Source organism: Salvelinus fontinalis, chromosome 27 (assembly GCF_029448725.1).
Source record: "Salvelinus fontinalis isolate EN_2023a chromosome 27, ASM2944872v1, whole genome shotgun sequence".
Taxonomy (NCBI): domain Eukaryota; kingdom Metazoa; phylum Chordata; class Actinopteri; order Salmoniformes; family Salmonidae; genus Salvelinus; species Salvelinus fontinalis.
In genome coordinates this window covers 32,494,845-32,509,447 of record NC_074691.1, presented here as the reverse complement: position 1 = coordinate 32,509,447, position 14,603 = coordinate 32,494,845, and the positions used below count along the sequence as shown (strand labels likewise).

The window sequence follows — 14,603 nt, the reverse complement described above, 5'->3', positions numbered from 1 at the left end:
GTAGGCAGCAGCACGCTCGTAAGCATTCATTCAAACAGCACTTTCATGCATTTGCAAGCAGCTCTTCGCTGTGCTTCAAGCATTGCGCTGTTTATGACTTCAAGCCTACTCCCGAGATTAAGCTGGCAATACTATAGTGCCTATGAGAACATCCAATAGTCAAAGATATATGAAATACAAAATGGTATAGAGAGAAATAGTCCTATAATTCCTATAATTGTCACGTCCTGACCATAGTTCTTATGTGTTTTGCTTGTTTAGTGTTGGTCAGGACGTGAGCTGGGTGGGAATTCTATGTTGTGTGTCTAGTTTGTCTGTTTCTGTGTCCAGCCTAATATGGTTCTCAATCAGAGGCAGCTGTCAATCGTTGTCCCTGATTGAGAATCAAATATAGGTGACTTGTTTTGTGTTGGGGTGGTTGTGTGGTTGTGTGGTTGTTTCCTGTCTTTGTGTTTTGTATGCACCAGCTAGGACTGTATCGGTTTGCCACTTTTTGTGATTTTGTATCATCGTAAGTGTTCACTGTTTAGTTTAATTAAACATGTTGAGCACTGGCTACGCTGCGTGTTGGTCCGATCCCTGCTACACTCTCTCTTCTAGTGAAGAGAGGGAAGGCTGCCATTACAATAATGACTACAACCTAAAACTTCATACCTGGGAATATTGAAGACTCATGTTAAAAGGAACCACCAGCTTTCATATGTTCTCATGTTCTGAGCAAGGAACTTATTAAACGTTAGCTTTTTTACATGGCATGCATGCACTTCTACTTTCTTCTCTAACACTGTGTTTCTGCAATATTTAATCCAAATTAACATGTTTCATTATTTATTTGAGACTAAATTGATTTTATTATGTATTATATTAAGTTAAAATAAAAGTGTTCATTGTCACGTTCCTGACCTATTTCTGTTAGTTTGTTGTATGTGTTAGTTGGTCAGGACGTGAGTTTGGGTGGGCATTCTATGTTTTCTGTTTCTATGTTGGTTTAGGGTTGCCTGGTATGGCTCTTAATTAGAGGCAGGTGTTTGGCGTTCCTCTAATTGAGAGTCATATTTAGGTAGGTTGTTTCACAGTGTTCGTTGTGGGTGGTTGTCTCCTGTGTCAGTGTTTGTCGCACCATACTGGACTGTTCGGTTTGTTTTGTACATCGTCATTTTGTGTAGTCTATTTTTCCCTGTTCGTGCGTTCTTCGTGTTGAATGTAAGTTCGTCGTCCAGGTCTGTCTACTCCGTTTGTTGTTTTGTTAGTTATAGTGAAGTTTGTGTTTTTTTTTGTCTTTTCTTTAAATAAGTTATGTGTTCACAACCCGCTGCGCCTTGGTTCCATCACTACTCCTCCTTTTCGGTTGAAGAGGAGGAGGACAACCGTTACATTCATTCAGTATTGTTGTAATTGTCATTATTACAAATATTTATAAAAATCGTCCGATTAATCGGTATCGGCATTTTTTTCTACCTGGTTAAATAAAGGTGACATTTTTGGTCCTCCAATAGTCGGTATCGGTATCGGCGTTGAAAAATCATAATCGGTCGACCTCTAGTCAGGACCCCCTTTATGAGCCCTCAGTAACCTCCAGCTGTCATGTCTGTCTTCCCTAACAGTGATGTGTCCCTGACGGCCGTGTCGTCCCTCCCCACGGCAGGGCTGGAGTCTCTCAGGGTGCTGATGGCCCGCAGCGCCTGGAACCTCAAGAAGCTTCCGCCAATCAAAACCTTCAAACACCTGACCACCGCTGACCTCACCTACCCCTCTCACTGCTGCGGCTTCAAGAACCTCAAGAAGAAACGAGGGTGAGTTAGAATAGAGATTCTATTCAATTACTAGAGAGGCTATGTCATACATTTTAGAGGCTATTTGAATTAAAGTCATACAAAGTATACAAATGTTGTGTGTAAATAGAAAGTAATTATTTCTCTGTTGTATTAGGCGCATATAACAAATACAGTTCTATTTGAATAACCTCTAAAATATATTATATGGATTATAAATGTTTTATATTTTAGTCTAAAATATATTTATAATCCATATAATCTATTTTAGAGGCTATTCATACAGAACATTTGTATTTAACCTTTATAAACAATATAGTTTTTACATGTTATGTTAACAGACCATAAATGTCTACATTTGAGTTTTCTTAGGGAAGTGTTATTATATGATACAAGATCAGTACTTGTTGTATTTACAGCTTGTCTAAGTCCTGTCGTCTGTGGCTCGACTGCATTGTTTGTTTGGAATGTTGGCATATTGGCAGTTCATTTGAAAATGCACGGAATCATTGCAGTAAAACTGGCTAGCTAGCTAGCTAATAAACTTACTGTGCAGATCATCTTCAAATTCATTGTTTTACACAATATCTTATCACAGCACTGAGTGACCAACTCCCTTACCAAAATGGCTGACCTTTTATACCGTCATAAAAAGGTTAATGTCCATTCTAATTCCTAATTCTACGTGAGTTCGTTTATATGGGAGATGTGAAAAGCCTTAGCCTGGTCCCAGACCTGTTTGTGCTTTCTTGCCAACAACTATGGTCATTGTCATTCCATACATGACAACAACCATATAAATTGACTATACAGAACGAACAGATCTGGGACCAGGCTAGAAAGGCTTGCAACTTGTGTTTGGTGATGTTTTTGTTGAGTTGCTGTTTGTGTGGTTAACACATGGTAATTTGTTATTCTGTCCAGGAGTTTGTAAATAAATAACACTTGGATCCTTAAACTGTAGACCCGTAAACCTGATGATGATGATGGTTTGGTAAATGAAAAGCAAATTATAGAGTGAAGTAGCCTTACCAACCCTGGTACTGTACTGTAGTGTGTATTGTAGCCTTACCAACCCTGGTACTGTACTGTAGTGTGTATTGTAGAATTACCAACCCTGGTACTGTACTGTAGTGTGTATTGTAGCATTACCAACCCTGGTACTGTACTGTAGTGTGTATTGTAGCCTTACCAACCCTGGTACTGTACTGTAGTGTGTATTGTAGCCTTACCAACCCTGGTACTGTATTGTAGTGTGTATTGTAGCCTTACCAACCCTGGTACTGTACTGTAGTGTGTATTGTAGCCTTACCAACCCTGGTACTGTACTGTAGTGTGTATTGTAGCCTTACCAACCCTGGTACTGTACTGTAGTGTGTATTGTAGCATTACCAACCCTGGTACTGTACTGTAGTGTGTATTGTAGCATTACCAACCCTGGTACTGTACTGTAGTGTGTATTGTAGCCTTACCAACCCTGGTACTGTACTGTAGTGTGTATTGTAGCCTTACCAACCCTGGTACTGTATTGTATTGTGTATTGTAGCCTTACCAACCCTGGTACTGTACTGTATTGTGTATTGTAGCCTTACCAACCCTGGTACTGTACTGTATTGTGTATTGTAGCCTTACCAACCCTGGTACTGTACTGTATTGTGTATTGTAGCCTTACCAACCCTGGTACTGTACTGTACTGTAGTGTAGCCTTACCAACCCTGGTACTGTACTGTAGTGTGTATTGTAGCCTTACCAACCCTGGTACTGTACTGTGGTGTGTATTGTAGCCTTACCAACCCTGGTACTGTACTGTAGTGTGTATTATAGCCTTACCAACCCTGGTACTGTACTGTAGTGTGTATTGTAGCATTACCAACCCTGGTACTGTACTGTAGTGTGTATTGTAGCCTTACCAACCCTGGTACTGTACTGTAGTGTGTATTGTAGCCTTACCAACCCTGGTACTGTACTGTAGTGTGTATTGTAGCATTACCAACCCTGGTACTGTACTGTAGTGTGTATTGTAGCCTTACCAACCCTGGTACTGTACTGTAGTGTGTATTGTAGCATTACCAACCCTGGTACTGTACTGTAGTGTGTATTGTAGCCTTACCAACCCTGGTACTGTACTGTACTGTAGTGTAGCCTTACCAACCCTGGTACTGTACTGTAGTGTGTATTGTAGCATTACCAACCCTGGTACTGTACTGTAGTGTGTATTGTAGCCTTACCAACCCTGGTACTGTACTGTACTGTAGTGTAGCCTTACCAACCCTGGTACTGTACTGTAGTGTGTATTGTAGCATTACCAACCCTGGTACTGTACTGTAGTGTGTATTGTAGCCTTACCAACCCTGGTACTGTACTGTACTGTAGTGTAGCCATACCAACCCTGGTACTGTACTGTAGTGTGTATTGTAGCATTACCAACCCTGGTACTGTACTGTAGTGTGTATTGTAGCCTTACCAACCCTGGTACTGTACTGTACTGTAGTGTAGCCTTACCAACCCTGGTACTGTACTGTAGTGTGTATTGTAGCATTACCAACCCTGGTACTGTACTGTAGTGTGTATTGTAGCCTTACCAACCCTGGTACTGTACTGTACTGTAGTGTAGCCTTACCAACCCTGGTACTGTACTGTAGTGTGTATTGTAGCCTTACCAACCCTGGTACTGTACTGTACTGTAGTGTAGCCTTACCAACCCTGGTACTGTACTGTAGTGTGTATTGTAGCCTTACCAACCCTGGTACTGTACTGTAGTGTGTATTGTAGCCTTACCAACCCTGGTACTGTACTGTAGTGTGTATTGTAGCCTTACCAACCCTGGTACTGTATTGTAGTGTGTATTGTAGCCTTACCAACCCTGGTACTGTACTGTAGTGTGTATTGTAGCCTTACCAACCCTGGTACTGTACTGTAGTGTGTATTGTAGCCTTACCAACCCTGGTACTGTACTGTAGTGTGTATTGTAGCATTACCAACCCTGGTACTGTACTGTAGTGTGTATTGTAGCATTACCAACCCTGGTACTGTACTGTAGTGTGTATTGTAGCCTTACCAACCCTGGTACTGTACTGTAGTGTGTATTGTAGCCTTACCAACCCTGGTACTGTACTGTATTGTGTATTGTAGCCTTACCAACCCTGGTACTGTACTGTATTGTGTATTGTAGCCTTACCAACCCTGGTACTGTACTGTATTGTGTATTGTAGCCTTACCAACCCTGGTACTGTACTGTATTGTGTATTGTAGCCTTACCAACCCTGGTACTGTACTGTACTGTAGTGTAGCCTTACCAACCCTGGTACTGTACTGTAGTGTGTATTGTAGCCTTACCAACCCTGGTACTGTACTGTGGTGTGTATTGTAGCCTTACCAACCCTGGTACTGTACTGTAGTGTGTATTATAGCCTTACCAACCCTGGTACTGTACTGTAGTGTGTATTGTAGCATTACCAACCCTGGTACTGTACTGTAGTGTGTATTGTAGCCTTACCAACCCTGGTACTGTACTGTAGTGTGTATTGTAGCCTTACCAACCCTGGTACTGTACTGTAGTGTGTATTGTAGCATTACCAACCCTGGTACTGTACTGTAGTGTGTATTGTAGCCTTACCAACCCTGGTACTGTACTGTAGTGTGTATTGTAGCATTACCAACCCTGGTACTGTACTGTAGTGTGTATTGTAGCCTTACCAACCCTGGTACTGTACTGTACTGTAGTGTAGCCTTACCAACCCTGGTACTGTACTGTAGTGTGTATTGTAGCCTTACCAACCCTGGTACTGTACTGTACTGTAGTGTAGCCTTACCAACCCTGGTACTGTACTGTAGTGTGTATTGTAGCATTACCAACCCTGGTACTGTACTGTAGTGTGTATTGTAGCCTTACCAACCCTGGTACTGTACTGTACTGTAGTGTAGCCTTACCAACCCTGGTACTGTACTGTAGTGTGTATTGTAGCATTACCAACCCTGGTACTGTACTGTAGTGTGTATTGTAGCCTTACCAACCCTGGTACTGTACTGTACTGTAGTGTAGCCTTACCAACCCTGGTACTGTACTGTAGTGTGTATTGTAGCATTACCAACCCTGGTACTGTACTGTAGTGTGTATTGTAGCCTTACCAACCCTGGTACTGTACTGTACTGTAGTGTAGCCTTACCAACCCTGGTACTGTACTGTAGTGTGTATTGTAGCCTTACCAACCCTGGTACTGTACTGTACTGTAGTGTAGCCTTACCAACCCTGGTACTGTACTGTAGTGTGTATTGTAGCCTTACCAACCCTGGTACTGTACTGTAGTGTGTATTGTAGCATTACCAACCCTGGTACTGTACTGTAGTGTGTATTGTAGCCTTACCAACCCTGGTACTGTACTGTAGTGTGTATTGTAGCCTTACCAACCCTGGTACTGTACTGTAGTGTGTATTGTAGCATTACCAACCCTGGTACTGTACTGTAGTGTGTATTGTAGCCTTACCAACCCTGGTACTGTACTGTACTGTAGTGTAGCCTTACCAACCCTGGTACTGTACGGTAGTGTGTATTGTAGCATTACCAACCCTGGTACTGTACTGTAGTGTGTATTGTAGCCTTACCAACCCTGGTACTGTACTGTAGTGTGTATTGTAGCATTACCAACCCTGGTACTGTACTGTAGTGTGCATTGTAGCCTTACCAACCCTGGTACTGTAGTGTAGTGTGTATTATAGCCTTACCAACCCTGGTACTGTACTGTATTGTGTATTGTAGCATTACCAACCCTGGTACTGTACTGTAGTGTGTATTGTAGGCTTACCAACCCTGGTACTGTATTGTGCATTGAATATAGTTACAGTATGATTAATGGCTGTTTGATGGCACAGCTGTACTTCTTCAGTGTGGATGTTGGCGTGAATTCAACTCGACGCGTTTACCTATACTTTTTTATTATACATCTGTAATTACTGTCAGTCAACACTCTTATTGTAGGAAGACCAACGTCTGAGCAAGACTAATGACCCTCTTAAAATATTCATACGGTTTTCTTATTTAACTGGGTATATAATTAATATGATTGCCGGACCCACGAGTGTATGAAGAGGTATTTTGCATTTATTTGTTTTCACTCAACTTGAACTTACCGACATTCACCATTTAATGTTGCAACTTACAATGTCTGTCACATACTCAACTGATTCTTTCACTTACAATAATTATTGCACATAAAAACACATTCATCTATCAATCAAATTTGATCTCAATCAAACTGTATTCAGATAGCCCTTCGTCAAAGTCACGCGTGTCACAAAAGGCTTTTTCAGTAACCCGGCCTGGATATTGCAGATACCTGGAGTACATCATCTGTAACCTGACAGCATTCTACGACCAGCAGCAGAAGAGGTCCGTAGGTCGTCTCACAGTCCCATCACTCCAGGGAGACCCCACTGCAGACACAGCTGACCAGCAGTCCAGTGAGGGGGGCTTCAGAGATGGTGTGTTCAAAGATACCCAGGGAGACCCCACTGCAGACACAGCTGACCAGAAGTCCAGTGAGGGGGGCTTCAGAGATGGTGTGTTCAAAGATACCCAGGGAGACCCCTGGAGAGACTTCCACAGCAGCCTCAACTACCACGCCTACTTCGGCGGGCAGCCGGACGATGACGTGGGCTTCGGGGAGACGCTGAAGGTAAGAGAGGATGACCTGTTTGAATCCCAGCACTGACTGGGGAAAATCTGTTGGGGATTGGGCCGGAAACCGGAGGGTTGCTAGTATTGATATCATTAGTATATTTAATACTTAACAGTTACACATCACTACATTTCGATGTGAAATCTTTTGGACATCAGAGCGACCTTGAGGGAATCATATTTGAGTCAGAAAAGGATGTTCATATGATAGGTAAGATATACAAAACCTTGCAGAGAGCATATCCAACTGACAATCTCTTAGAAACAAATATGAACTATTTCAACCAGGACTAAAAAAACTGATGTTGGCACAAGATGGACAGACAGTTGGAGCATATGTAACCAAATTACAGTTAAGGAAAATGTACGCTTAATCTAGTATAAACTAATGTTTAGAATATATTATACAAGAGACAAAATAAAAAAATGTCGTAAGTGTACAACAGGTGTGATCCATGCTTTCTGGGAACGCTATAGGGGCTGGAAGTTGTCTGTCAGAAGTATTACAGTATAAACTTTTATTCTGTCTGTCTGCAAATGTCAAGACATGGCATATGGGGGTGTAGTGAGATACGTATACTTAAAAACTTGGAAAGCAATCAATCAGCCATCATTAACACAATTTAAGGCCAAATGGCAAACAATAATGCAGGCACTAGGGATGGGAGTGTGACCAGGAACTAGGGATGGGAGTGTGACCAGGCAATAGGGATGGGAGTGTGACCGGACACTAGGGATGGGAATGTGACCAGACACTAGGGAAGGGAGTGTGACCAGGCAATAGGGATGGGAGTGTGACCAGACACTAGGGATGGGAATGTGACCAGGCAATAGGGATGGGAGTGTGACCAGGCAATAGGGATGGGAGTGTGACCAGGCAATAGGGATGGGAGTGTGACCAGACACTAGGGATGGGAGTGTGACCAGACACTAGGGATGGGAGTGTGACCAGACACTAGGGACGGGAGTGTGACCAGGCACTAGGGACGGGAGTGTGACCAGGCAATAGGGACGGGAGTGTGACCAGGTAGACACTGGGGACGGGAGTGTGACCAGGTAGACACTCGGGACGGGAGTGTGACCAGGTAGACACTCGGGACGGAAGTGTGACCAGGTAGACACTGGGGACGGGAGTGTGAGCATGTAGACACTGGGGACGGGAGTGTGAGCAGGTAGACACTGGGGACGGGAGTGTGAGCATGTAGACACTGGGGACGGGAGTGTGAGCAGGTAGACACTGGGGACGGGAGTGTGAGCATGTAGACACTGGGGACGGGAGTGTGAGCAGGTAGACACTGGGGACGGGAGTGTGAGCAGGTAGACACTGGGGACGGGAGTGTGAGCATGTAGACACTGGGGACGGGAGTGTGAGCAGGTAGACACTGGGGACGGGAGTGTGAGCAGGTAGACACTGGGGACGGGAGTGTGAGCATGTAGACACTGGGGACGGGAGTGTGAGCAGGTAGACACGGGACGGGAGTGTGAGCAGGTAGACACTGGGGACGGGAGTGTGAGCAGGTAGACACTGGGGACGGGAGTGTGAGCAGGTAGACACTGGGGACGGGAGTGTGAGCATGTAGACACTGGGGACGGGAGTGTGAGCAGGTAGACACTGGGGACGGGAGTGTGAGCAGGTAGACACTGGGGACGGGAGTGTGAGCATGTAGACACTGGGGACGGGAGTGTGAGCAGGTAGACACTGGGGACGGGAGTGTGAGCAGGTAGACACTGGGGACGGGAGTGTGAGCAGGTAGACACTGGGGACGGGAGTGTGAGCAGGTAGACACTGGGGACGGGAGTGTGAGCAGGTAGACACTGGGGACGGGAGTGTGAGCAGGTAGACACTGGGGACGGGAGTGTGAGCAGGTAGACACTGGGGACGGGAGTGTGACCAGGTAGACACTGGGGACGGGAGTGTGACCAGGTAGACACTGGGGACGGGAGTGTGAGCAGGTAGACACTGGGGACGGGAGTGTGACCAGGTAGACACTGGGGACGGGAGTGTGACCAGGTAGACACTGGGGACGGGAGTGTGACCAGGTAGACACTCGGGACGGAAGTGTGACCAGGTAGACACTCGGGACGGAAGTGTGACCAGGTAGACACTGGGGACGGGAGTGTGACCAGGTAGACACTGGGGACGGGAGTGTGAGCATGTAGACACTGGGGACGGGAGTGTGAGCATGTAGACACTGGGGACGGGAGTGTGAGCAGGTAGACACTGGGGACGGGAGTGTGAGCATGTAGACACTGGGGACGGGAGTGTGAGCAGGTAGACACTGGGGACGGGAGTGTGAGCAGGTAGACACTGGGGACGGGAGTGTGAGCAGGTAGACACTGGGGACGGGAGTGTGACCAGGTAGACACTGGGGAAGGGAGTGTGACCAGGTAGACACTGGGGAAGGGAGTGTGAGCAGGTAGACACTGGGGACGGGAGTGTGAGCAGGTAGACACTGGGGACGGGAGTGTGAGCAGGTAGACACTGGGGACGGGAGTGTGAGCAGGTAGACACTGGGGACGGGAGTGTGACCAGGTAGACACTGGGGACGGGAGTGTGACCAGGTAGACACTGGGGACGGGAGTGTGACCAGGTAGACACTGGGGACGGGAGTGTGACCAGGTAGACACTGGGGAAGGGAGTGTGACCAGGTAGACACTGGGGAAGGGAGTGTGACCAGGTAGACACTGGGGAAGGGAGTGTGACCAGGTAGACACTGGGGAAGGGAGTGTGAGCATGTAGACACTGGGGACGGGAGTGTGAGCAGGTAGACACTGGGGACGGGAGTGTGAGCATGTAGACACTGGGGACGGGAGTGTGAGCAGGTAGACACAGGGGACGGGAGTGTGAGCATGTAGACACTGGGGACGGGAGTGTGAGCATGTAGACACTGGGGACGGGAGTGTGAGCATGTAGACACTGGGGACGGGAGTGTGAGCATGTAGACACTGGGGACGGGAGTGTGAGCATGCGGGTCTGGGCAGATGAGATGTAGCCATATTGTGCGTCTGTAAGTTGTTTGTATGTGGAGTTGAAAGGAATGAAAAATAAAATATATCTATTTTTAAGTTTCTTTGATACCATGTCTTGCCGTTGTGCACTTGAGATAAGACAATACAATATGTCTTGTCTTATCTCATCTTACAGAACCCGCAGGAGGACACCAGCCAGGAGTTTGACAATCGCTACGACTACGTGGTCTGCGAGGAGGGCGAGGAGGTGACCTGCGCCCCTGCACCGGACGCGTTCAACCCATGCGAGGACATCATGGGCTTCAGCTTCCTGCGTGTGTCTGTGTGGTTTGTGTCTCTGCTGGCTGTAGTAGGTAACATGGTGGTGCTACTGGTCCTCCTCACCTCCCACTACAAGCTCTCCGTCTCACGCTTCCTCATGTGTCACCTGGCCTTCGCTGACCTCTGCATGGGGATATATCTCCTCCTCATCGCCTCAGTGGACCTTCACACCCAGGCGGAGTACTACAACCACGCCATCGACTGGCAGACGGGGCCTGGCTGCGGGTTGGCGGGGTTCTTCACGGTGTTTGCCAGCGAGCTGTCGGTGTATACGCTGACGGTGATTACGCTAGAGAGGTGGTACGCAATAACATTCGCCATGAGGCTGGACAGGAAGTTGCGTCTGCCCCACGCCACTGCTGTGATGCTGTCTGGATGGTTGTTCTGCCTCCTCCTAGCGATGCTCCCCCTAGTGGGGGTTAGCAGCTACCAGAAGGTCAGTATTGATTAATTGATTGGTTGATTCAAGGATCCATCCCCCCAAAATCTTTCTTTTCTTTCTTTATGTATTTATTGATTGATTTGGTGATTTATTTGATCTTTATCTATCAGGTCAGTATCTGCCTGCCCATGGATACCCAGTCCACCATGGCCCAGGTCTACATTGTCTCAGTCTTGATCCTAAACATCCTGGCATTCCTGGTGATCTGTACCTGTTACATGAAGATCTACTGCACCGTGCACAAGCCTTACTACTGCTCAGGGTCTAAAGACACCAACATTGCTAAACGCATGGCCATCCTCATCTTCACTGACTTCATGTGTATGGCGCCCATCTCGTTTTACGCCATGTCGGCCGTTGTGGACCGGCCGCTCATCACCGTGTCCAACTCTAAGATCCTTCTGGTGCTCTTCTACCCTCTCAACTCCTGTGCCAACCCCTTCCTGTACGCCATCTTCACCAAGGCTTTCAGGGGGGATGTCTTCATCCTGCTCAGTAAGGTGGGGCTGTGCCAGCATCGGGCGCAGCTCTTCAGAGGGCAAGCAGTCAGTTCGAAAGGTAGCAGTAGGGTGTGCCACCAGGTCCAGGGGGGTAAAAAGAGAGACAATGACAGGAAGAGAACAGGAGGACCAGAGGAGGTACCCATTCACCTGCAGGAGTATTCTGGGTCTGGTCACACCTACATTCAGCCGGCCTCACAACAGCCCAGTCCTGAGGAAAGCCATAGCCTGGTGACGTGAGCCAGAACTCAGCCGGGGGAGATCAGAGAGGACCATGGTGGTCCCAGTGGCGGTTTGGTTGGTTAGGGCAGAGGAGCTACAGTGAAATGAAAACTGGAAGTGTTGCAGCCGGAGGTTAGAAGTGAACTGTTGGGATACTTTACAGCAATCTAGTATTTTCTCTGCACTTTTACACGTGTTTGAATGTTTTCATCATTTCGGCTGTGCTATTGTTTTTGCAATTAATATACCATCTGTTGCAGAATATTATGTGTCGGTGAGATATTCTTGTCAAATTGCACCGAAACTTCTTTAGGATATGATATCCTATTTTGGCACTTCTGTTGTCGTTAATTCTAAAGATTAAGTTGGTGTTGAAACTGTTGCTAAATATCAGTTTCATCCGAAAGCAAAGTTTATTTACACGTTTGATTAAACTTGAGATTAACCAAAATTGGGTCCAACAAATAATAATCTCTGGTGGATTATGGTTATCATTGATATATCACATTTATTAAATTGATGATTCATACATACCAGACCAAAAATGATATATATTTTTTCACAGTAACTGATACTCTAAAATATCTTCACTACTTACAGAGATCAAGAAACAGGAGAACTTTGACATAGGTTTGAAATGTGATATTTGAATTCTCAAACTTCACAAAAAAAGTAGCAGAGATTCCTGTGAGACTCCTGGATATTGTCCTGGTACTGTATTACAGATCAGCCCCAGTGCGATTTAAAAACGACACTCGACTTCAGACGAGAATACTGCATTTCTAAATGCTCCACAATAGCTGTGTACGTTAGGAACCGAATATTGAGTTTCATCCCACACCCCCTTTTGCCTTCAGAACAGCCTGAATTCATCGGGGCATGGACTCTACAAGATGACGAAAGCGTTCTACAGGGATGCTGGCCCATGTTGACTCCAATGCTTCACACAGTTGTGTCAAGTTGGCTGGATGTTCTTTGGGTGGTGGACCATTCTTGATTCATGGGAAACTGAGTGTAAAAAGCCCAGCAGCGTTGCAGTTCTTGACACACTCAAACCGGTGCGCCTGGCAACTACTATCGTACCCTGTTCAAAGGTACATAAATCTTTTGTCTTGCCCATTCACCCTCTGAATGTCACACATACACAATCCAGGTCTCAATTGTCTCAAGGCTTAAAAATCATCTACACTGATTTGAAGTGGACTTAACAAGTGACATCAATAAGGGATCATAGCTTTCACCTGGATTCACCTGGTCAGTCTATCATGGAAAGAGCAGGTGTCCTTTATGTTTTATACACACTGTATATAAATTACAAGTGTAATTAATGTACAAAGACATCAAATTGGGATATATTTGTAGTGTGCCTTCAAAATGTTGATAACAAACCACCCCCCCCCCCCCCAATGTTGTTGATCCATCTTCAGTTTTCTCCTATCACAGCCATTAAACGCTGTAACTTTTCAAGTCACCATTGGCCTCATGGTGAAATCCCTGAGCGGTTTCCTTCCTCTCCGGCAACTGAGTTAGGAAGGAGGTCTGTATCTATGTAGTGACTGGGTGTATTGATACACCATCCAAAGTGTAATTAATAACTTCACCATGCTCAAAGGGATATTCAATGTCTGCTTTTATTTATTTTTACACATTTACCTATAGTAGCCCTTCTTTGCGAGGCAATGGAAAACGTCCCTGGTCTTTGTAATTGAATCTGTGTTTGAAATGCACTGCTCGACTGGGGGACCGTACTGATAATTGTATGTGTGGGGTACAGAGATGAGGTAGTCATTCAGAAATCATGTGAAAAATTATTATTGCACACAGTCCATGCAACTTCTTATGTGACTTATTAAGCAACATTTTACACCTGAACTTATTTAGACTTACCATAACAAAAGGATTGAATACTTATTGAATCAAGACATTTCAGCTTCAGCTTTTTTTTTTCAGCTTTTAATTTTTAATTAATTTGTAAAAATGCAGAATTTTTTTTCTCCACTTTTACATTATGGGGCGTTGTGTGTAGGCCAGTGACAAAATATCTCAATTTAATCAATTTTCTTATTCCAGCTGTAACACAACAAAATGTAGAAAAAGACAAAGGGTGTGAATAACAAATGTATACTTACATGTATGTCAACCTTTTCTTGTGTGGTGGTGATCATTTTACCATGCTCAAGACATAATGTGACTTTCTGAGAATAACAGAGAAGTTAGTAGCAGATAAAAAAAGAAATACTGAATATTTTAGATAGGAAAAACATTTGGAAAAATTGAGAAGCTTTACACCAAACCAAACACTCACGTGTAAAGCAAGCTGTAGCTATAGAGAGAGACTTTAAGGGATTAAGGGACACCTTCTGCCAATGACCGCCCGCTTGCCATCTGTACAGCATTTCAGCTGCACTGCGACATTTTCAGAGAAATGCTAGGGAATAAACTTGGCTGGAAAAAGGGATAATTTCGTATTTTTTTTCTTTCTTCGAGGAGGCCAAAGTAATTTGCAACTCTTCAGTTGAGCTAAAAAGAGGTTCTTGGCCTTTGTTAGATTTTGACGGATTTCCAAATATTCCGTTTTTCTCTTTCATAGAATGAGAAAAATAATTGATTGATACAATAAGGTTACTAGTCTTTGATACGGACGGACTGTGGTATAATAAAACAAAATACAGCCATCAAACCCATTAGAGGGGTGAGACAGG

The 14,603-nt window shown here is 45.1% G+C and overlaps 1 protein-coding gene across 1 annotated transcript in view; it reads left to right on the top strand.

The window, feature by feature from the left end:
- The window catches only part of LOC129825472 (thyrotropin receptor-like), a 49,486-nt gene extending 35,136 nt beyond the window's left edge, over nucleotides 1-14,350 (top strand). The window contains exons 9-12 of the mRNA XM_055885593.1: nucleotides 1,605-1,793; nucleotides 7,102-7,444; nucleotides 10,592-11,173; nucleotides 11,290-14,350. Of these exons, the coding sequence (XP_055741568.1) occupies nucleotides 1,605-1,793; nucleotides 7,102-7,444; nucleotides 10,592-11,173; nucleotides 11,290-11,919 (1,744 nt within the window). The 3' untranslated portion in view covers nucleotides 11,920-14,350. The remainder of the gene's footprint in view (nucleotides 1-1,604; nucleotides 1,794-7,101; nucleotides 7,445-10,591; nucleotides 11,174-11,289) is intronic.
- Nucleotides 14,351-14,603: the final 253 nt, after the last annotated feature.